At 38.1% G+C, this 25,139-nt stretch overlaps 1 protein-coding gene across 3 annotated transcripts in view; it reads left to right on the top strand.

The window, feature by feature from the left end:
* LOC136256905 (ankyrin repeat domain-containing protein 13C-like) overlaps positions 1 to 23,399 on the top strand; it is a 54,088-nt gene extending 30,689 nt beyond the window's left edge. For 2 of the 3 annotated variants that reach the window (XM_066049968.1, XM_066049969.1), the window contains exons 13-19: positions 8,939 to 8,992; positions 9,900 to 10,009; positions 13,228 to 13,300; positions 13,354 to 13,382; positions 14,567 to 14,673; positions 18,507 to 18,616; positions 23,269 to 23,399. In XM_066049968.1, coding sequence (XP_065906040.1) covers positions 8,939 to 8,992; positions 9,900 to 10,009; positions 13,228 to 13,300; positions 13,354 to 13,382; positions 14,567 to 14,673; positions 18,507 to 18,616; positions 23,269 to 23,295 — 510 coding nt within the window. In that variant the 3' untranslated portion in view covers positions 23,296 to 23,399. The remainder of the gene's footprint in view (positions 1 to 8,938; positions 8,993 to 9,899; positions 10,010 to 13,227; positions 13,301 to 13,353; positions 13,383 to 14,566; positions 14,674 to 18,506; positions 18,617 to 23,268) is intronic. The other variant, XM_066049970.1, reaches the window with a different exon arrangement.
* Positions 23,400 to 25,139: the final 1,740 nt, after the last annotated feature.

The following is a 25,139-nucleotide window of genomic DNA, read 5'->3' as shown; positions in this document are numbered from 1 at the left end:
GTTCTTTGTAGCAGAAGCCTAGCAAAAATTTTTATTCAAAAAAACCAGTATGTCAACATTTTCAGGTTTTTGGCTAGACCTTTTGTTGTTGATTACTTCCCCTGCTACAGAGAACACCTGTTCAGCAGGTACAGATGTAGCAGGTACACACAGGTACTTCTTAGCAAGCTTTGCAACATTTGGAAACTGAGCACTGTTTTGACTCCACCATCGTAAAATATTAGCACATGATTTTTAAAGGAGCAACTCTTAAATAGTCATTAAATTCCTATGCAAATGAGCTCTTGTTACTTTGGCTCCTGTCATCATCATCTCTTATTAAAATCTCTAATGCTGTCTTCTTTTTCTTTTTAGGAGGCTGTGACACACCCTGTGAAGTAACTTGACTACTATCCGGCAATCTTCGGTAGCAATTGTTGAAGCAAATTTTTCTCTTAAAGCAGAGTATGCTTTTGTCTTTATTTGATCACTTAAAAACTTCAATTGATGATATCGAGGGTCTAGTATGCTGGCAAAACTGCTACACCCTGGTCTTCAATGGCATCTTCATCATCAAATCTGTTTTGTATTTCTATGGTCATCACCTCCTTGAATGTTTTTACTGCAGGAAGGTCATTCTCATCAACTAAAAGATGATTTTTTAGCAGCCCATTAACCACAGGGTAAATCAGTGAACAAGACACAATCTCAGTTTCACAAAGAGCAGTTGTAGCAATTTGCAGTGGCTCAAGCACTTTTACTATTTGCTCCATCAAATTCCACTGTTCCTCTTTTAGGTGTAAGTGCTTATATTGCCTTTGTGTGCCATGCTCATCATAAAAAACTGCATAAATTGCCCACCTCTGCTCAAGCAATCGCTGAAACATTTAAAATGTGAAATTCCAACGGGTAACAACGTCTTGTATCAGTCGATGGTTGGGAAGGTTCATCTGCTCTTGCTTACGACTCAGTACAGCTGTGGCCAAAGAACTATGTTTAAAGTGGCTAACCAATTTCCTACCAAGTGAAGACAATTGGATCAAAACATTAGAATCTAGACCCTTGTTAATGGCAAGTTCTAGGGTGTGCGCAAAACAAGGTAAGTGACTCCATTCTAGAATTTCCACAGCTACTAACATGTTTGACGCATTATCCGTCACTGCAGCACTCACATGCTCATTGTCAATGTTCCACATCTCAGCAACTTCCCGCAGCAATGTTGACACCAGTATGCATTTCAGGCTTTTCGCAAGTGCACAGTACGTAACTCTGGATCTTCCAGTCCTCAGTAATGTAGTGGGCAGTGACGGTTACATAAGCTTGTGTAGCATGACTTGTCCAGATATCCGATGTTAATGCCAAGTTATCACACAAACGAAGGATTCCTGCAACTTGCGCTTCATAGCGGCGTATCGCTCTTTTAAACAATTCATCACAAATGTCCTCGATAAAACAACATAGCCAGGTTTGACACAGTTCAGGAATCGATTAAATCCAGTACCGTTGACAACTGCTATTGGACGAAGGTCTAGCACCGTGAAATCTTATAGAGCTGAATTTATTTCCTTTGTACAGGCCAACGAACACTTCTTCATACTCAGACCAACTTCTAAAGGTATCTGCTTCATAGTAGGTCTACTTGCTTCTTCCACTTCGCCCTCTTTTGCTTTGCTGTATTCGACTGAGTGCTTGGCTTCTAAATGATGAATCAGGTTACTTGTCCCACCTCCATAAGTTAGCACTGTGTCTGGACAAAGAGTGCACTCCGCTTGTTTAATCGTCTTACCATCTCTTTGGTGTTCATTTAATTCGAAAAACTTCTATACAATACTCCTTTGTGTCATACATAAACAATGGAACCTCGAACAATAACCACACTGTTAGCGGTGCGCACTAATAATAATTATGTATGCGCATGCGTATACGAGCATGTTTGGAAATGTTAATACTATTTACCTATTCAAATAATATAACCAAGCGAATACCCAAGCTATTCAAATATTCATTTCAGCTCTATTGATAACTAGATATCCTACGAGTGCAGGTGGGGTTTAACTGGCTTCTATCCCATACTTTTAAGCAGTCAAGTTCATAAACAGCGTGTCAGTAAGGCTAGCAAGCATGTTAGTTGTGTGTGGCTTCAATTTTAGCTGAACTTGTTGTTTTACTATATAGTCTAGTCTTGTCCCCAGACGCCCACACACTTTATCGCACGCTCTTTGCGTGATCGAGCGTGTGGGAGTCTGGGAACAAGACTATAGTTTTACAATGTGTTTGGCTTCAATTTTTGCTGAGCTTGTAGTTTTATATGTGTAAGGCTTCAATTGTGACCAGATCTGCGAAAACCCAACACAATAGCGCAAGCCTAAATTTACAGTATAAAGGATTGAATACAATCAGTGAAATATTTGCATATTATTGAAAAAATTCTGTAAATTTTTTGAATGCCTCTTTTGTAGTGAAGGAAGGGATTAACAATAAAAACCTGGATATCAGCCTACTCAAGAGGAGTTGGAAAATCTTTGTTGCTGTGCAGTAGACCCAAGGATACGGAAGTTATGAGTGTTTGTTTACGTCACATTGAAGAATTTGTACTAGGGTTGAAACGAATATTTTAAGTGGCACTTCGAGTATTACTGTATGTCATAGCTAGATACAAAAGTTTTCATGACAACTGTATATAGTCATATAAGCATAATATGAATACACTTAATAGTTTAAATAGGAATACTACAAAACAGTTAATTATACAACCAAGTACTAAAGATAATATGAAATACGGTTAAAATTATGTAATAAATAAATAAGTAATGTTCTTGAAAACTATGAGGTCTAGAGACATGAACTAACCGGGGATAGATTCGCCTGTAAACGAAGGCACAAATGTATAATCGTTGCGCCCGTTCGTGCTGATGACTTGACCACAGGGGCGTAGCCAGCCAACATTTGATGGTTGGGCATAACATCAACTGAACTACATACAAGTTTTTTGTGAGACATTATCAAAGAAAAATATGAAAATTGTATGCATACAAGGCCTACAGCTACCTATGCTATAGTGTAAACAAATGTTGCTTGCATGCAAACATTTACTAGCTATATTCTATTCTAATAAACTTGTAGGGCAGGCATCCACAGATGATCGGCTGAGCATCATGTGACATCAAGTTGCTAAACCTACAATGTAAACAGTTCATCACATATTTACTGCAATCAAGTGGCAGTATATAGCTTACAGACCAACCACCACAACGATACGTAATGCTCTTTCAAGTAAACGCCACATGGCCCCAATTAAAGGCCGGGGCGCTAATTTATGAACTACGAGTCACATCACAAATATCAGCATGCCAAGAAAGCTTCGTCCCAGACTTATAGCAGCCAATGTACATTTTGCATGAACCTGGTGTAAACCATGACTCGGTTAATCAGTACAAATTGTGCATGTGACACTTTATAATGACTTGACCTTTTCTCCATTTCCAGCTCCATTTGTATATGCCATTATTGTAATCTAGAAGAGGACGTTTTCCTGTCAGCAGTAAGTTAGACTATACGGTACTTTCCTTATCAAATACGCTTGACAAGTCAAACGAAAGTCTTTTGCTGCCAGCCACACCATCCATACTGAGTCCTACTGATGCTTATCACTCACTGTGACTTAGAGATACAGTACCACGACTATAGTGGACTTGATAGTGATAGTGTACCACGCTTCAACTCCATTTTAAATTTCGAATTAAAACCGCACCATGGAGAATAGCACGTGCGTCTACATGAAGTGTAATTATAGGGACTTCCAAAGGGATTTACTGCGTAATGGATCACGTGATACACCATCTATCTCGATCCCTTCTTCGAAGTCATGGTTCAACAAATGAGGTACTCGTTTACGCTTTACAATATTAAAGTAGGGTTGTTTTGTGTGCTGCTGTGAACCCTCGCGTGAATCTTAAGCTACTTGTGATGGTTGGGCAAAAGTTTGTGATGATTGGCAAGAAACTGTGATGGTTGGGCCCATGCCCACCCTTGGCTACGCCCCTGCTTGACCATACGTGTAATTCTATATAACTCCCAGTACCACACCCTTACTTAATTATAGATTGCGCGAAGGAGAAGATTAGCGAATGTCGGTCGAGTGACTGCAGGAGAGCCAGAGGCCACTTTACATGTAAAAAGATTACAAGTAAGTTTATATGTTTGTAATGCCTCAAGTCTCCATGCCAGCTGCTAGTGGATTCATTCACATAAAGTATGTAATTAAACTATACAAGAAAACATTAAAACACATGCCATGCTCTTTACAATACAGTTACATATAAAATACAAGTAAACAATCTTGTCTGGTGCAGCTGGCATGGTGAACTTCCTTTGTGTTGGTGTCAGGCAATTCAATACATGCTTAATCTTTTTTGCCTTCACCTCAGTGGCTTAGCTACTAGTTTCTGGCTGACTTGGCTGTCTTCCTTTATCTGGTTCATCTGGCTTGCATACTCCTACAGTATTGTGTAGCTATCCTGCAAGTTGTGTATGCATAATTATAGTGTGTCACCCGTCACTGTGCCACTGTTACTGATGAACCTTATTTAGCTCTAGTTGATGTTGATATACTGTGCTGTATATTGGCTAATAATTTTTATCTGGTGATGTTGCCTATAATGTATTGCTGCATGCAATACTGCAATAATGTATAGTTCTCTCCTGTATGTTTTGTATACATATACTGTGTACACATCACTGTGCCATTACCACACCAATGATGTACTGGCACTTAGCTAATGGTAGCCTTTAGCTACGGTGCCACTATTGTGTTGTATCTGTCACTACTGTGACATATTGAGTTGATTTGGGGATTGTGCCTTCACCACCTAATAGCCTCACCAGGGGGCTGTCACGTTGGTGTATGTACTTGGTTGTATGTGACGCGGTCCTAGTTATATAACCAAGTACTAAGAATAATACGAAACGCGGTTAAAATTACGTCATAAATAAATAAATAAATAAATAATTAAATAAATAAATAAATAAATAATTAAATAATTAATAATTAATGTTTGAGAAAACTACGAGGCCTAGAGACATGAACTAACCGGGGATAGATTCGCCTGTGAATGAAGGCACAAACGTATAATCGTCGCTCCTGTTTGTGCTGATGACTTGACCATACGTGTAATTCTATATAACGCCCAGTACCACACCCTTGCTTAATTACTTACATATTGCGCGAAGAAGATTAGTGATGCCCGTGCAGGAGAGCCAGAAGCCACTTGTGTAAACAAGAAGATTACAAGTAAGTTTTTATGTTTGTAACATCTCAAGTCTCCATGCCAGCTGCCAGTGGATTCATTCATGTAAATAAACAATACAAGAAAACATTAAACTGACATATGCCACGCTCTTTACAATAAGCTTACAGTTACATATAAAATACAAGTAAACAATTTTGTCTTGTGCAGCTGGCATGGCGAACTTTCTTTGTGTTGGTGTCAGGCAATTCAATACGTGCTTAATCTTTTTTGCCTTCACCTGGCGTAGCTACTAGGCTCTAGTGGCTTGGCTGTCTTCCTTTATCTGGTTCATCTGGCTTGCATACGCCTACAGCATTGTGTAGCTATCTCCTGAAAGTTGTGTATGCATAACTATGGTGTGTCACCCATCACTGTGCCATTGCTACATCACTGATGAACCTTACTTAGCTCTAGTTGATGTTGATATGCATTGCTGTATGTTGGCTAATAATTTTTATCTGCATGGTGATGTTGCCTATAATGTATTGCTGCATACAATACTGCAATAATGTATAGTTCTCTCCTGTATGTTTTGTATACATATACTTTGTACACATCACTGTGCCATTTATACCACACCAATGATGTACTGGCACTTAGCTACTGGTGGCCTTTAGTTACGATGCCACTATTGTGTTATATCTGTCACTACTGTGACATATTGAGTTGATTTGGGGATAATGCATTCACTACCTAATAGCCTCACCGGGGGGCTGTCACGTTGGTGTATGTACTTGGTTGTATGTGACGCGGTCCTAGTAATAATAATAATAATAATAATAAAAACAAACAAAATCAAACAGTTGAATAGTTCATACAAAAACACTTGATCAGAGAACAGTTTGAATAGTTCATGCATACAAAACAGTAAATTAAAAAAATTGAATAGTTAATGTATTGATAACTTGGATAAGTTTTTGTTCAAAAAAATTAATGCATCAACATTTTTGACTTTAAATTACTTCTTAACTTAGTGACTGTCAAACCTGCTGTAGAGAATACTCTTTCTGAAGAAGTGGTAGTAGCTGGTATGCACAGTAGTCATCTAGCCACATATTAAACAACTTTAAAGCGACCAGCATTCAATTGCCACCATACAAGTGGATTGTCTCGTCTAGGTGGAGGAGGTTCAGTCAAATACTTTTCCAGCTCTGAGCTGAGGGACACTGCTGCTTCCTCACCAAGAAGTTTGTCTAAAGCAGTCAATCTCTTTGGTTGCTTTACATCAGATGGAGAAGGCTCATGTGAAGTTTGTGAACCATGCTCATGCTCTTCATACACTTTATACATCTCCATTGGCTCTACGATTCCTTTCTTTAGGGAGTCTTGTTCACTTTCTGTGTATCTACCCAAGGTGAGATTTTTAAATCTAGGGTTAATAATAGCTGTCAGTAACATTTGGTGTGCAGAATCAAGAGAATTGAGCTCAAACCTCTCGGAGATCTCTAATGATACAATTTCTTTGAATTGCTTGATTACACCAGAATCTGACACGTTTGGCACTAGCTGGTCAATGATACCATGTAATATTGGAAACACAGCTAACATTGACACATTCTCCTCATAACTCAAAAAAGTTGTTGCAGTACTAAACTTTTCTAAAACCTCTACTAATTCTTCGACTAGTTTCCTTTGCTCAGATTTTAAATCCAATTACCTGTCACTGAGTTTTGTTACTTTACTATCCGAAAGAACAGCAGTTATAGGCCACCAGAGTTTCAACACGCGATCTAACATCTCATATGTTGAGTTGCATCGAGTGACACAACTGCTGATTAATTTTTTACCAGGCATGTTCATTTCAATTTGTTTCTGTTCAAGAGCTTTGGAAGCTATCACACTGGTGAAAGTGTGTAACTATCTTTTTCGCAGCGGCAAGTAGCCTGTCGATGGAGTTAATTTTAAACCCAGCTAGAATACAGAGTTGAAGGCAGTGAGCAGTGCAATGTAAGTTCTGCCAGTTTAGTTCATTATGCAAAACTTCCATGGCAGCCTTCATGTTGGAACCCTGGTCATGACTAACCATCCTGACAGTATCCAAAATCTCCCATTCTCCCACCATTTCTTCAACTTTTGTGTAATGTTTATCCCCGTGTGCTGCTCTGGGAAAGGTAAGGTTTCCAATACAAAAGCTTGTAGCACCCAGTTGTTATCAATGTAATGTGCTGTTACAGTGATGTAACTTTCTGTGGCGATGCTTGTCCATATATCTGTAGTTAACGATATATACACTGCTTCCTCACGTAGCTTTTCTTTCAGATGGTTTTTGTAAGTTGCGTGTTTAAGGTTGATATCAGCGGTAAATTGTTTTCTGCTTGGTAAGACATACCCCGGCTCCAAGTACTTCATTAAGTTATGCAAACCATTGCATTCAACAGTTCGAATGGGGCGTAGGTCTTGAACAATCATATTAGTCACTCAGTCGCTTATATTCTTTGCACTGCATTTTGCAGGTCTTACAAATCCATCAAGGGTAGACGTCTTCCTGTTCTCTGTCATGGTCATCTCATTGTCCGGACAGTAAAGCATTGAGTGCTTCGATGCGAGGTGATTCCGGAGGTTTGTTGTGCCACCTAAATAGGCGAATTCTTTCTTCAAATAGTGCATACAGCTTTCCTACGGTCGTGAAGTTTCGTGTAAAACTTCCACACATCCGAAACTATTTTATTTCCAACTGCACCGTCCTTATTGTCTGACACCATTTTTTTCCTTAACAAAAGTGTGCAGTGCGCATGCATATATATAAACGTGCGAATATTCGAATGAGCATTGGCAGATCCGAAGCCTCTGTCAGCTTCGAAGCTTCGGATTATTCGAATACTTCGTCTCAACCCTAGTTTGTACGTGATCAATTTTTCTTCATGAATTTTGCCTTTGTATGCAGTGAAGAAAGGCAATAAAAGGACAAACTTACCCAGTAATCGATTCCCCTATTCATGGTGAACACGATGGTGAAAAAATTTCAGCTCTGTACGTCAATCCGTTATTAAGTTACAATTGTTATAGTAAGTGCCTGTAAATTATTTTCCCTATACTTGCTGTACAAATTGATTTTTCTGTTGTTGCTACTTTGTAGGGCTGTAATTCCAAAAGTTATTGGTATATGAGGCTGAAACTTTGTCAGAGGGTACACTTGGCTAAGTAGATTATAAATATGTAATAACTGGAATTTGAAAAAAGTGTTATCGTGTCGGGTTTTCACAGATCCAGTCACAATGTGCTTTGATTGCACTTCTTTCAATTGAATGTATAAATATATATTCTGTTGTCTTCCATATTATGCACTGGAGTTTAACTACCATTCTCGGGGTTTAACTACCATATACTTCCAGTTTTTTACTTTGATGTAGGGCTTCAGTGGGATAGAGTTGTGCTGTATTATGCTCTTTATGCCCTCCAAATTTGAAGAAAACCTGTATGAGTTATAGTAATTTTTGTAAGTGGCGCGAAAGGAAAAATAATCGGAAGAAAACGAATGAAAAAAAATAAGATGACTTTTGAATCTTGAATTTGCTTGTGCCAACTTGAGGGAGATTTCACAGAAGAAGGGGCTATTTTTGGTTAGAAATACAAATTCACGTTTTCTTGGTTCCTGTATATATACACTTACACACCTGGATGTAATGGCTTTCCTTGACTACATGACATGTTGTGCATCTTGATCTTTGCAGCATATGAGAAAAAAATTAGAAGCTGGTGATCTAAGTAGTAAAGATCTTGAACAGGTACTTATGTTTCTAAATGTAATTGTGGTGTATTACATATGTATACACATGAGCACATTGAATCCTACAGACAAGGGAGCATGTAACTCCGTAAACAGCAAAATTCAAATATAGCTGCCATGTACTATAATAAGTAACTTTTAAAATTTTTCTAATTCGGATATTATGTGTAAGTGCATGCTCGAGTACGTCACATTTCCACTGTGACAAAGCAAAGCTATGGAAATGAAGTTCAATGGCACGACAGAGGAGTAGTAGCACAGGCTTAACAGGACAGTCTTTATACAGTTGCCAATCACACAAAATTATTCTGCTTGACTATTCCAAGCATTACCTTCTGACTCAACCATCTTCCTATCGAAACACACAAGATGATGCAGTATCAGCCCATTCAGTGTATTCCTGTTGCACATAAGAATGATGTAACCAATTATATACATAGTAACACTGGATGCTACATTTGAATTTCGCCTGTAGTATTGGTAGTGTACGGAGTTACACGTTCCCTTGTCCATAGGATTCGATGAGCTTCTGGTATATAACACTGTGTTTCATTGTAAATAACATACTTACATAGAAATATGTTTAGGGCTGTGTGATAATAACGATAACATACTTATCGTGATACCTATGTCATTATTATGATAATTTTATATTATTGATGTCTCAAGATATTAGTAAATCTCCGTAGACTATCGCATATTAGAAGCAGGCAGATGGTACTCTTGTGAGTAAGCTGTGGTAATGCTGAAACAAAACTATGCTTGTCTATGACAATATTTCATTTTTGAGATATCATTTATCATGATAAAATGGTTTTTGTTATTAAATTTATCAAAATAGGTTTTTTTCATTATCACACAGCCCTATAATACATGAATACACACATGTCATGGCAGTAAGGTAGTCATTTCAGAGTGATGAAGTAAAAGAAGTACGGAAGTCACTATCCCCGCCTCCCCAATCAACTGTAACATGGGATGACTACATTAGTGGATACGAGTCAGCAGATAAAAGGTGTTCAGTGTTTTGTATACTGTATTCATAAAATTTTTGATGTTTGCAACTTCACAGGTGAATGTTTTTACAGTTTTATTACTGTTGTTTTGTTTAATAGTGTGAATCATCCCATATTTTATTTATTTATTGGTAATTTGGCTGTTACCATAAATATGAGATGAAGAGAAATAATGATAAAATGAGTTTGTAATTTTATCACTTCATATCTGTTGTTACAGCAGTTATTTTTCACTAAGTAAACTTTTAGTAATATCATACACATGTGGTTTAAAGTTAGTGTGGTCTGAGCTATGTGATAATGAAATTATTGTGAAAGGTATCAATGCAGTTAGCGTTATTGTGGCAGTTTCATTATTGTGTAGAAATTTTGGAACTGTTCAGAATGTCAGAAAAAGTTTTAGAACTACGTATGGCTTATCATACAGTACGATAGTACTGCATAGTACTCGTCCATTCTCGCTGTGGCTACGCCACCCGTGGTACTCAACTGCTGTTGAATTATTCATAATTTTATTAACAATTGATCAATAAGTGTGAGAATAGCTACCCTAGATCATTCCTGTCACTTTGCTTTTCTTCAGGAGGGTGGCCAGCCCTGTCCACTGTTCCTCGCCCTGAATCCTGGTGGTCCTGGGGGTTTTCGGGTCCATTGGCACACTACGGCTGGGTGATTTCTCCGTGCATGTGCTGCATACATGCATGTGGCAGCAATGTGGGAATCGACGTCTGTTCTCGTTCCAGGACCTGCACACCTCTCCTGAAGGTGGTAACTGCCTCCACCCCAGTCTGCTGTGACTTGCAGCCGGGAGCACACTTGAGGGGTCTATCATCTGTTTTGTGGAGTGAGTACTCTTTAGTTGTGTGTGCGTGCGACATACAGAGTTCTCACCCCAAGCCTGACGCTGAGTAACAGGAAGCATGAAGAGTGTTATTGACTTCTGACCAACGGCGGTTCCCTGATGCTGCTACCTGCCTGCGAAATATTGCGTTGTACAGCACCCATGTTTTTCCTCGAAAGCGCTTTGCCTGTCCCACGATCTCCATCATATAGGCCATCAGCTCTGGGATTGAGTCCGGGTAGCATGGGGCTAGCATATAATTCCCAAAACATTGCACCCATGTGAGTATATCCGTCACTGTGGGCCTCTTATTGCCTGCTTTCCCCTCTTCAGTTCCCCCAAATAATTGGACTTCTGGAAGTAGCTCTGTCATGTCAATGAACTCCCATTGATGGATGTGTTGTGCCAGTTTTTGTGATACAGGTGACAGGCCGGCCCCAACATTAACTCATCTGGTTGCCTGCTTTCCTGGGTTGAGTGGCAGTCCTGAACCCGAGTCTCTCTTGCTGTTGGCCCAAGTATTCTGTAGGTCCAGGCGATGGTCTGGTGACGTTCCACCCACTGCAAGGCTCGAGCTGACGTTTGGCGGTGCTCCTGGATCGGCCAGCGGTATACCCTGCAGATCCCTTGCTGTGGGGCATACTCCCAGTGGACCTAATAAAATAACAAAGAAAAGGGAAAAATGGTTAGTACATGTGTTTTCAAATTTTCCCCCAGGGCCATCCTTGTAAGTTCGAGTCGACCGTCACCCTCTCTTGTCGCTTTCCCTGAAAAAAAATAAACAACAAAACAAAAAAGGCCTATGTGTGCCCTGGTAGTCCCGTTCACAAAGGGTACTCTGAGCTCCGTGCTCAACCCTGGCAATTCGCTTGACCCGGGACGTTCGTTCGATACCCTTCTTAGCCACCCACCTAACCTTTGCGTATTCGGTCGAGAACACAACTGTGTTCGTCATCCCTGAGCCCCAAGCCCCAAGTGGTTTGATACCGTCTCCTTTGTCGATCACTGGGTCTGTCCTAGTGTCCCCCTTGTCTGGAAGTTCCGGTGATGCCATTGAGTCTTATCTCAAAAACAAAATAGATTACACTGCTGCCTCGTGTATGTTCACTCTTTGCACATGCGTGCTTCTAACTATTTTGTACCACATGTGATTCATTCTGATTGAGCGCCTCTTCCCGAATTCTGTGATGCTGGGACTACGATTGACCAGTTAACCTGACCATCTAACTATCATTTTTAAAAATGTAAAAATATCCATTTTAAGGCTTCATGGGAGGATACATTAAAATATTTGTGGCTGCCTAATTGTCTGGATTGTGCAATAGAAGCCAAACCACTAGTATATAAATACATACGTATGTTACTAAATGGTATAAATAAACTTTGATTGTTAAAATGTGTAATGCAAATATGGGATTAACTATCATTGGCTTCTCGATGATATTAGTATCGGGTATCAATAAATGTCAAAACCCCATATCGGTACACATCTAGTTAATTTATTATCACATGTGATCTGATCTGTATTATCACATGTGATCTGATCTGGATATCTATAAAGTAAATGAGATCCACTCAATCCAGACAAAATGTAACCCAGATAATTGGATGACCTGACCTGGTTCCAACCCTGGTATACAAGTCATCTTGTAATCAACTTACATAGTTACTGTATATTGGGTAGCTAAAAACGGTGGACCTGGGGACCCACAGGTATCCAACTCTTCTTGGAATTTTATACACTCCACACTTGTACTAGGTACCTCTGCAAGTATAGTCTTTGCATGGCCAATCCACATTTTCCCTGTCATGGTGTCTTGCACGACGTTTAATACCAATTAAAAATAATAGGCGCCTCTGAAAAAGTTACTGAAATTGACTGTACCTGCCTGCTGCATAATGAACATACTAGTCTATTATGTCGACTATAGCTACTAAAGTTTAGAAACATTATGCATACAAAATATTCAGGGGAAATAGCGATTACTAGCTAAGCAAGTTTCAGTCCAGCAGCCCAACAACCAGACTTCGTACATTATGGTGAATTTGCACAATGTTTCTAAACTTTAGTAGCTAGGCAACATAGTAGACTGGTATGCCCATAGTGCAGCAGGCAAGTGGCCTATAAATGCCGAGAAATGTAGTCGGCTTCACACACTTTTTTATAATTTCTAATTGGTATTAAACATTGCGTGAGACATCGTGACGGGGGAAAAAGTGGATTGACCATGCAAGACTACTTGCAGAGGTACCTAGTACAGGTATAGAATATTATGAAGTGTATAAAATTCCAAGAAGAGTTGGATACCCATGGGTCCCCAGGTCCTTGGTCCCTGGGTCCACTGTTTTTACCTACCCCTGTATATTGTGTTATAGGAGAAGAGTTCATCCTGGTCGACCAATTGAATATCACGAAGAAAGAAGAACATATAAAGCTTCTACAGCAATTGTGAGTGTTTTATGCAGGTATTTCAATGATATTTAATTTGGTAATTTTGACAGGCTGATTCATGTTTACTTGATGTTTCAAAGTAAGTTCTGGCATTGCTGACTAAAAAATCAATACATAATCTGGCCCCAAAGAATGTCATATTTTCAAAAATATTTCTGTGACTGCTTATGTGTGTATGTCTTTCCTAACATTTGATTGTGGAAATGAATACTATTTACATTGACTGTACTATGAATGTACTTTGACAACTAAATTTGGTACAAGGCTATTATATAGTTATGAAAAAAGCAGTAATATAGTAAAGGAACTGCTGTGCTGAAGTTTCATCTTTGGAGCTGGTAACATTCAGAGTTGTAAAGTTATGAACAGGCAGCAGGTTCAGGTGGACGAGGTCCCACTGTACCAGTGAAAAGTTGACTTTTTAGCAGATTTTTTAGCGATACAAGCAGATATTACACATAAGTACTATAATTGTTCAAGGGATCCTATGGTTGACTTGGTAGTATGATGATTAAGGCAAGAAACTCAAGTTGTAAACATTTTCATGATGGCCAGGATTCACTTGATGGCCAGGATTCACTTGATGGCCAGGTTCCTAAGTTGGTCACACTTTTTAAATACACTTTTTTTATCACTACTACCCTTTTCACAATATATATATTTTTTCTTTACATAGATTTTAGTGACCAGCTTTTTGCCACATTTTTTTAACGCTTATTGTCTGAAAACTTTTTATGTTCAGATATCAGTATCGGAATCGGTAAATTTTGTAGCCAATATATTGGTTATTGGTATATTGGAATATCTGTGCACCTCTACAAAATAATCTAGTCATGATTTATACCAAAAGTTCATAGTATTAAGAGGTGAGGTAGAATGTTTAACTGGAGTATATTCAGGAAAAACTTAACACCTGAGTCTTACAAAGAATAAAGGCTTGACCTTATCAACACTGATCAATACCAATCAACAGGTCTCTATCGCCAGTGGAAGCATTAATTTGATCAAAAGGAACTTGTGTTTGTACAGGTTATATGGTAGTTGGATACTCTCTCCCATACAAATATTATGAACTCTTGTTTATACTAGTGCAATATATCATGGAGTTCCTCATATGCTGTAGCTTAATATATGTACCAAAATTGGGACTGACCCCTTTAATGGTGTATTTTGTCATGTACATCTACTGTATATGTGTGACACTTACATGTGAACCATTATTATCATGTCTTATCCTTTATGATGTCTTTTTACTGTACATAGGTTATTAGACATATTAGAAGTGATTGTTCCATATAAACATTTCCAAAAATTGAGAGATTTCATAAATTTAAAGTTGCTTCCAGATAGAGGATTTCCAGTAAAATTAAGTAAGAAATTTGTTTATTGCAATTGGTTGTATGTTATCTACAAAAATCTCACATGTTCATACAGGTTTTTGCAATTGAATTCGTCACCTTTGCAATTAACTTTGTCCCATTTGCGATAGAGTTCATTGCTTTTGCAGTAGAATTTGTCCCGTTTGCAATTGAATTTGTCGGTTTTGCATTAGAATTCGTCATGTTTGCACAAGAATTCCATCTGTAACGATATCGGAAGCTGCAGTAAACACGAAAACAAGATGTAGCAGCTGCTTCATGATCTTTGTTGAAGTACAACTGTTGTAAACAACTCTTTATAAGGCAATAATTATTCTGCTACAGCATCTTCAACAGCATTCACAATTGTGCTTCACTATTGGCGATGGGTGTGGTCACTCATGAACAAGCTAATTCACTCACATGGCTATGTTTCTAACTAGCTCCAGTTACCCTGTAGTGTCTCAAGTGGTATTCTCCATGGCAAAAATGATCCACCTTGTGATGAGCGGCTGGTTCATTGCAGTCAATATAATTATGATGAATTCTTGTGCAAATGCAATTAATTCAATTGCAAAACCGACTAATTCAATTGCAAACCGGACGAATTCTACTGCAAAAGCGACGAACTCTATTGCAAACAGGACAAAGTCAATTAAAAAGGTGACAAAGTCAATTGCAAAAACCTGTAATAACCTCTCTTCGTTTGGTGAACATGATGTTTTTGCCATTAGCACCTTTCTTAATGCAACAATACTTTATAGAATTTTTACAATATATTACATGTATTTTACTCATTTTATCAGATTTATTCTATTGTAAGATGTAGGCTTCTCCTAAATTGTCCTAATGTGTAAAATTTTAGCCGATCTGGTCATATTTATGCACACAAAGATGTTTATTGTATGTGTGATCTTTACTTGTACTGTGTATTGTGTGATATACTAGTATTTTTAAAAAATTGTTAATTTAAATGCCAAAGTAGGGACTTTCACACCAAGCTATGCTGTAGTACCATCATTCATCTCTTGTTTCACTACTTTTTATTCCCTACTTCATTTTTAAATTAACATTTAAAAAAATACTAGTTTTTGTTGTAGCACAGCTAGCTACAGTGTAACTTGTGACTGTTCTATTAGATTATCACACATGACTGTTGTATTAGAGTATCTCAAGTCAGCCAAGGAGTGTGCAGCCAGCTAGACCAATAAGGGATGAAGTCATCTTGTTTACTGTTAAGTAAATAGCTAACTAGATTGTTAAGAGGTGTGGTCTCCATACTCTATCACTATTAGTCCTTATTTGATGGGTGTGGTCGTGAACCTATCACGAATGGGATCCCAAACGCGAAGTTGTAGATATCTAGCTAGTATACCTCTTATAGTAGTGCTGGGACTGAAGCGCTGGGACTGAAGCGCTGGGACTGAAGCGCTGGGACTGAAGCGCTGGGACTGAAGCGCTGGGACTGAAGCGCTGGGACTGAAGCGCTGGGACTGAAGTGCTGGGACTGAAGCGCTGGGACTGAAGCGCTGGGACTGAAGTGCTGGGACTGAAGCGCTGAGACTGAAGCGCTGGGACTGAAACGCTGGGACTGAAACGCTTCTGAAATCCAGCTAAATAATTCTGTGTCGTTTAAATATGCTGCTGAAAGAAAGTATTGATACAGACAATTAATGCCTCGATATGGTTTTGTTGGATGAAGAAGACAAGTAGCCTGATTGAAGATAAAAGACAAGGCACAGAGGACCTACACTCATCAGAACCCCAAAAAGCACACACCCCACTGGTAAGTTTGTTATTGTTGCCTAAAATGGTAGCCGTGTGCTGCTTCGCTTGTCCTCTAGCCTTGCGACTGTGGTCAGGCAGTGTGGCAGTGAGACTAAAATTCAAGTTTTGACGATTTAAAAAAAAATTCTATATCCGGCCACCTATAATGTTTTGTTATATTTAGTGCTGTATTATAGTGTAATAGAGCTGGTTCTTTTAATACTTCTAAGCGCCTTGGATTATTCTCTAGTTTACCACATTTTTTCTTTCATGACCACAAACGTGAGCCTGGTAAGGCTTCACAAAATCACTTCAGCACCACCTTAATAATAGTGATGGAGAAGAAAGAAGCTAAATTAGTATATTTTAGTTTCTATTAAATGTCTTGTGATAATTTCAGAAAATCTTCCAAAGTAAGAATGCATCATGTGGCCAAGTATTTTACAGGAACCAAGAAAACACCGTTTTCATGCATCCATAGCTTGATTAGTACCTAAACAGAAATTAGCTATATTGCATTTGCGATGGTGTACCTCCTGTTTGAAGTTTGAGCTGAATGTCCCTAGCCATCAATAGCTATATACATGATAGTATGGCAGTGCTGTATGTTAGGGATCATGAAGTTTTGGGCTTTTCTGGCCAAACTATCACCCTAAAACCAGTCTCACAACACCTTCATGGTGCCTTGGCAATATTGGTTAGGTATAACCAAGTCCAAAAGTGCCTTTAGTATGGCCTGAAATGCTTTCAAATGACTGACTTGACTGACTGACTTGACTGACTGACTAATGCCTTCAGACAAGCGTAATTCAATAACTGCTAAGGCTTCTGGCTTGATTCTGTCACTGTTTTAAAACAGGCTGAACATAGCTGAAAGGGAAACGTTACGAGTCAGTAATTGATAGTTGGGGCACGCAAATTGTCCGTATTTTTTGACTGGATTAATTGCAGAAGTTCTTCTATTGTTCTTCGTTTGTAGTGCTGTGTACCAGCCAGGCTGAACATAGCTGAAAGTGAAGTGTAATGGCCATTCACTTTCCAGTCAGCAATTGATAACTGGGGTGCGTGTTTAGACAAAAACATTAGCTCTAGCACTCTATTTTCTTTTGATGCGGTATGCGTGGGTTCATCAGTCATAATAATGTTATTAAAAAGTAAACAAACATATAAGGAAAAATTTGGAATTTTAAGTTTGATTAGGGATCATAAAAAGTAGGGAAACTAGGGTGTTGCCTACACCTGCAGATATATGTACTAGTGTACATTAATCCCTAATTCAGTCATGGATATAGACTCAATTAGGGATTAATGTCCACTAGTATATCTGTAGGTTGTAGGCAACTCCCTAGTTTCCCAACTTTCTTGATGATCCCTATTCAAACTGAAAATTCCTTATTTTTCCTTATATGTAAACACATAATTGTGCCCCTTTCTTTTTTGATGACTCCCACAGTAAGGAGAAGCCAGCCATAGACCAGCTTTGGGGCTTGCTATTACAGAAAGAAGTGATATCTGTACCAAAATAGCTAAGCTTTGGAAAAGGGGTGTGGCCCTCCAAAAGGCCAGGGTGAAAAGTTGTGAAATCAAAGGTGGTGGCTAAGAAATGGCTGCAATGATGCTAACACCAATCATTTTAATGATCATTAAATGATTGGCATTAGAATCATTGCATCCTCTGCTACCTTTGATTTCACAACTTTGTAAATCTGGAGGGCCACACTATTTTTCAGCTGGCTGTTTTGGTATAGATTCGATCTAACAGGACTAAAATGTTGAAAAAATTTCTGGAGGAAGCATGCAACCTTGGGGGCACTCCTTGACAAGCTCCTACTCCCATAGGTACAGAAATGTACCTGAGAATGCATCAGAAACAGTGATCACTTTGGTTTACTTTCAAGTATTTAAGAATGCACTAGAAGCAATCTTAGATACCAAAATTCCTTAGAGGAACATGCCCATGTGCACATCCCTTTACACTTATAAACCTTATTTTGCCCCCCTCCCCCCTTGAGTCATTCCTTGCATACAGAGATACCATAAGATAACTGTAATTGTATCATATTTTTGTTTATTCATAGATGTACCAGTATTTCCAACTGTTACTGCAATTGTCACTTTGGAAAGTTTCCAGGCACAGCAAACATCAGCAGAAAAATTCTTAGTTCCACGTGACTATAAAAAGTTTGATGTACGTATGTCTGTCATATAACTCCTTACTGTGATTGTATTATGTTGTATTGAATACTACATGGGTAGAAAGCATGCCATAAACAATACCACTAGAGCTTTATAACTCTTTAGTGAATGATGCCATCTAAGTTTGAAGGGAAAAGTGTGCTTTATTTCCATACTGTGCCAAAGTGTGCTATATTTCCAGAGGAGGTTGGACACGATTTAAGCTCCCCTAAAACAAATTATGCGAAACTCGTTTTATTGAAGAGGTTTATACATCGATCTTAGTTTAATTCAGTAAAGTATCATTGTTCTGATTATCATACAGTACAATAGTACTGTATAGTAAGGACCACAAAGGAGTAGGCGTGGCCCATAAAATAACATCACCCAAAAACCAGCCTCAATTTCCCCTGACGACGATGAGGCAGTATTGGTTAGGTAAAACTAAGCCCAAACAAGCTTTCAGATCGACCCGAAATGCTTTCAACAAGTTGCTACGGAATTTTAAAAATTTTATTCAATGGAATTTTCTACTGACTGAGTGACTGACTGAATCCTTCAGACAAGCGTAACTCGATACGGCTAAGGCTACGGGCTTGATTTTTTCACTGTTTGACGTCGCTTCATCCCGAGAGGTGCCTTTTGGCATACTGCAGTATGTACAGTGCATTCTTCATGGACTTACCAGTGTCCTCCTTTGTGTCCCATTCATCTTTGCTGACAGCGAAAGGTGTCGATTTGGCGGTAGCACGTGATAGCTTCCCTTCGAAACAGAAATCATCCGTATTTTTCATAGTGGCTATTTTGATTGCAGAGGTGCTTTTCGAACAGTTCTTGATTTGTACTGCTGTGTAACGGGTTGAATATAGCTGACAGTGAAGCATAATGGATACTTCACTTTTCAGACGATAATTAATATAATTGGGACGCGCAGCATGATTTCTTTCTTTTGGTATGCATGGATTGCAGAGGTGTTTTACGAACAGTTTTTGATTTGAAATGCTGTGCAATGGGTCAGGGCCAGAGCCCACGGTCCAGCATTGGCCGACTTGATTTTAGTGAAAAGATTGAGATACTCTAATTGAGCAGTCATCAAAATATACTCTAACAGAACAGTCATCGTGATACTCTCATAAAGCATTCAGTATAGAATATAGCTTATAGTCTAAGCCATTACATCTGTGTTAACTGCCTTAAAATTACCCAGTGAGTCATCTGCATGGCACACTGCATTGAGCTAATTGATCATGCATGTCATGCATTATTAACATGCAGTTACAATCTAAAACTAAACTTTCATTTTGACAAATTTTTGTTTATACCAAAGTAGATAATCTCTGATTTACAGATCATATTAGATCAATAAAAACTGAGTGTGACCTTCATTGCAGTCCATGGATGGCCGGACTACTCAAATCTCTGGGCTCTGGCCCTGCAATGGGTTGAACATAGCTGACAATGAAGCATAATGGATAGTTCACTTTTCAGACGATATAGCTGCGCGGCACCATTTCAGATGCGGTATATGTGGGCTCACCAGTCATAATAAAATTATTTACAAAAAAAGTTAACAAACAAGTACTGAAACAAGCTGTAGTGCACGATATTGCACAGTAGGAATATAATAACACTTCTTATTGTTTTACTGTGATTTAATATCGTGCACTACTCCAGCTTGTTTCAGTACTTTTTATTGATGTGCTATGGTCCCTACTCTAGTTGAAATTCCAAAATGTTTTGTGTACTTGTAGAATACGTACGTGACAAGTCTGGAGAAGTTCTACACACCAAACCACAACTTATTAATTTCACCCCAATCATCAAGCGCTTTTACAAAACAAAGTACATCACCTTGAAGCTTACATGAAGCTTACATGAAGCACCATCCAAATATCTAATCAACCCCAGCCAACCCCTTCATTTTTCAAATTTGTATTATGACTATTGAGGGTCATGTGAAATACCAAATAAAACAATGCAATTAAGGGTAATATATTTATGTGGTGCTTAGAGCTTGTCCAACCTCCTCTGCTATATTTCCATCAAAGTGTACTTATTTTCCTTTGTGTTGTAGTAAAGGTCACTTTGTGTGCATGTGACACAACCCACGGAGACACTGGAATTACCACACTTACACCCACTAACAAAGCTATCAACAAAGTTACCTTAGAAATTAACAAATAAATGGCTACTCATGCAAATGTTTGTGTTTCCATTACAATAATCATATGACTCAGTTTTAAATTGTTCACTAAACTGTTCATCACTGTAAGTCCAGTGAATTCTTTGTGGTTGCTTACTATTGATGCCTTCAAGTGGAGAGTGTACTATGAAAAATATATCATGAAGGTGTGGTTGAGAGACAAATACTAATGGCACTCGACTTCACCTCATGCTATATTTGGCTCATGACCACACACCCATGCTATAGTTTTTCCATAGCGAGAAAGCTAGTATATACTCGCGATTAGCAGAAGGTAAATTAGTAGCAATCAATGCTGAGCTATCACACAATTTGAGATCTGTTAGATTCAGAATTAGAACAATTTTAATAACCAAATGTTTTGATTGCAAATGAACAAAACTGTTCTTTAGCAGTATAAAGCTGATAAAAGGTAGCATATCAAAAGACTGAATTGTTTCATAGTTGATATTCTAGGCACAGAAAGTATTATAACGTCCAAATAACAAACCAATGTGAGAGTAGGGATTATCATATAGTACAATAGTACTGTATAGTACCATAAATGAGTAGGCGTGGCCCACAAAGCAACATCACCAAAAAAAAACAGCCTCAATTTTCCCTGTCGACGATGAGGCAGTATTGGTTAGGTAAAACTAAGCCTAAACAAGCTTTCAGGTTGACCCAAAATGCTTTCAACAAGTTGCTATGGAATTTTAAAAATAATTTATTTAATGGAATTTTCTACTGACTGCCTGATGCTGTCATACAAGCTAACTCGATAACGGCTTAGGCTACAGGCTTGATTTTTTCACTGTTCGACATCGCTTGAACCAGAGAGGTGCCTTTTGGCATACTGCAGTACATATAATGTATTCTTTATGGACTTACCAGTGTCCTCCTTTGTGTCCCATTCATCTTGGCTGACAGCGAAAAGTGTCGATTTGGCGGTAGCATATGATGGCTTCCCTTCTGATAATGGAAGTCGTCTATTATTCATCGTGGCTGTTTTGATTGCAGAGGTGCTTTTCGAACAGTTCTTGATTCGTACTGCTGTGTGATGGGTTGAACATAGCCAACAACGAAGCGTAATGGATACTTCACTTTCAGACGATAGTTGATATAGCTGGGGCGCACGATACTATTTCTTCTTTCAGTATGCATGGATTGCAGCGGTGCTTTTCAAACAGTTCTTGATCCGAAATACTGTGTAATGGGTTGAAAATAGCTGACAACAAACCGTAATGGATACTTCACTTTTCAGATGATAATTGATATAGCTGGCGCGAGCGGCGTCATTTCAGATGCGGTATGCATGGGTTCACCAGTCATAATAATTATTTACAAAAAAAAGTTAACAAACAGGTACATAGAAAAATTTGGAATTTTTCAACTAGAGTAGGGACCATAGCACATTGATAAAAAGTACTGAAACAAGTTGGAGTAGTGCACGATATTAAATCACAGTAAAACAATAAGAAGTGTTATACCCCTACTGTGCTCAAGATACCATTATGGAAATGCACAGTAGGGATATTACACTTCTTATTGTTTTACTGTGATTTAATATCGTGCACTACTTCAGCTTGTTTCAGTACTTTTTATTGATATGCCATGGTCCCTACTCTAGTTGAAAATTCCGAATTTTTCTGTGTACTTGTTATGAAGGATTTGAAACTAGGGCTGAGCGATACTGCCATTTTAGTATCGCGATTGATACTAAAGCCACTATTCACGATACTGAATAGTTCACGATACCTATAAATATAGCTGGTGCTACATAGTGTATTATTACTCAGTATACTTCAGGAAGTCTTAAAAGGTAGCATCAAGACCACTGTCATCCTTGCTTACAGTAACAGTTATTGTAACACATGCTTTGAGGTTATGTTAGGGTGTTCACACCTCTCTGCAGGGGTAACTAGGTTATGACTTACAAGGATTTTTAGCCTAATACAGCATAACAAATGGATTTTTATTGACAAAAATTTATAGTATCACAATAGTTAATAACAAAATATCACGATATCAATTCTTTCAAAATATCACAATATATCGCTAAAACGATAATATTACTCAGCCCTATTTGAAACCTTATAGATGGATGAATTCAGTATATGAAACAGAGGCAACCAACAAAAAAAGATTTGAATACTTTTAGGCATACAAACAGTAAGGAATCAAATGAATAGTCCCAGCCCTATTCAGAATTCATTTAGTAGTAGGACAGGATGATGAGAACAACCGAGGAAGGATAGCTACAGTCTATTGAGTGATGGAAAGTTTGTATAGCTATCAGGTCGTTGTTTTACAAGTGTGTGTTTTGGGTTATGACCATCAATACAGCAAAGTTCAGAAATTATTTTTAAAAATATTATAGAAGTCCGTCAAATACACATGCATATCTTCTGTTTTTACTTAGTTATGTCACACCGTGTGTATTCTGTACATATATTGTATTTATACAAATATTTTTATTTCAGATCAAAGCAGCACTAAAAAAGAAATGAACAGCTAACACAAAATATTATGCCATTATATTGTATGATTCTTTTTATACATAATGCTATACTGTATGTATACCTTTTATATATTTATTTGATGATACTTTTTACATCAAGGATACTTTTTACATTAGAGTGTTCTCAAAGGAGGTTGGTCACATACAGTATCATAGCCCTATGATGTATCATACAGTATGGTATAGTACTGTATATTAGGGTCATGGAGGTTTGCACTTTTCCACAAGAAAAAAAACTGACCAGAAACCAGCCTCACAATACCTTCATGACACCTTGGAAGTATTGATGGTTAGAAGCCCAAAAAATCCTTGAGTACAACCTAAAATGCTTCCAATATGTTGCTACGAACATTGCTACCATTAGAATAAAATTCAGTGGAATTTTCTATTGACTGACCACTTGAGTGACTGATTGATGCCTTCAGACAATGTAAGTCGATAATGGCTAAGGTGATGGGCTTGATACACTGTTAAACAACTTTAAGCCTGACAGGTGCCTTTCCTTTGTGTCCCATCCCTAGATTTGTAACAAGAAATTTTCTGTGTTTTCTTTAATGGCTAAATTTATTGCATAAGTACTTTTCAAATTGTAATGCTGTGTATTGGACTGAGCCTAAACATAGCTGAAAATGAAGCATAAAGGCCACTTTACTTTTCAGATGGTAGTGGTTAGTTGGAGTGTGTTTTCTCATGATAACCATTCTTTTGATGCAGTATGCACTGGTTCACCAGTCATGATATTGATACCAAAAAGTAAACAAGATAAAGTTCAATTAGGAATCAGGAAAAAGTGAAACAAGGAAGGTTGCCTGCAGATTACACCATAATGTTTTTTGTTTTTTTCGTAAATAATTTTCATATGCAACACTTATTAATGTAAATCATACTAAAATTTTTATCACGAAAATTTCTTGCACGACAATAAAGCAAATTACATAATTTTGAGTGGCAAAATTTTCAAGATGTTGCTAAAAATTGACTATTCAACACTCCCAAAATGTATTAGACTATATGGAGGTCTAAATATTTTGAGGATAAAATTTTCTTTGATAACCCCAAAATTATCAAAAATTCCCCCTCAAAATATTTCAGCTAGCTATACGGTACTGGTCATTCAATCTGTAATTAGGGATTGAATGAAATATATATTCAACCCCAGATACCTAATAAAGTATTCTAATGCATCAATTGATATCAATATAATTACAGTTGCTGTTTGATATTTAGGGTGGATTCCTATATGGTCAGTTCCATTACCTGAGCCCTTGTTTTTGTTAACTCGTAACATCAGCCAACTGCCCAAATACTGTGAAGTTTAAAATTAATGCTTCCACTAGTACAACCTTCCTTGTTTCACCACTTTTTTTCTGTGGTCCTAATCAAAACTTAATTCCTAATTAATTTGTGACTGGGTCTGGTCTTACCGACCATGACAGCAGATTTGACTTTTCTCCTAGAACAAAATCTGTGTGGTGTGCTTTTACTGGCTGCTTTTCCCAAGCATAGTAGTGATCCACTTGAGTGGACTGGGGCCCTGATGGAGCTCTCAGGCCAGCCTGGGGATGGCTGTATTTAGCTGTACAGTGCTGTGGTGTTGAATAAAGACCTGTATGCTGTCATTTGTTTTTTTGTTTCAATCATAATTTTGTATTGGTATAGTTAGTGGTTCAGCACTGAGCTTTCACTACAATTATTGGTAGCAGAGGATGATTCATGGAGGAGAAGGATGAAAAACATCTTGTTGGTTAAGACAATGTATTATAGTTACAAGCCTACAACAAGAGTACCATGTACTGAAAGCCACAATGTGGTCAACACAGGAGCCCAGCTGCA

Source organism: Dysidea avara, chromosome 5, assembly GCF_963678975.1.
Source record: "Dysidea avara chromosome 5, odDysAvar1.4, whole genome shotgun sequence".
Lineage (NCBI taxonomy): Eukaryota > Metazoa > Porifera > Demospongiae > Dictyoceratida > Dysideidae > Dysidea > Dysidea avara.
Note: the sequence above shows the minus strand (reverse complement) of the source record. Positions and strands in the feature narration are given on the sequence as shown.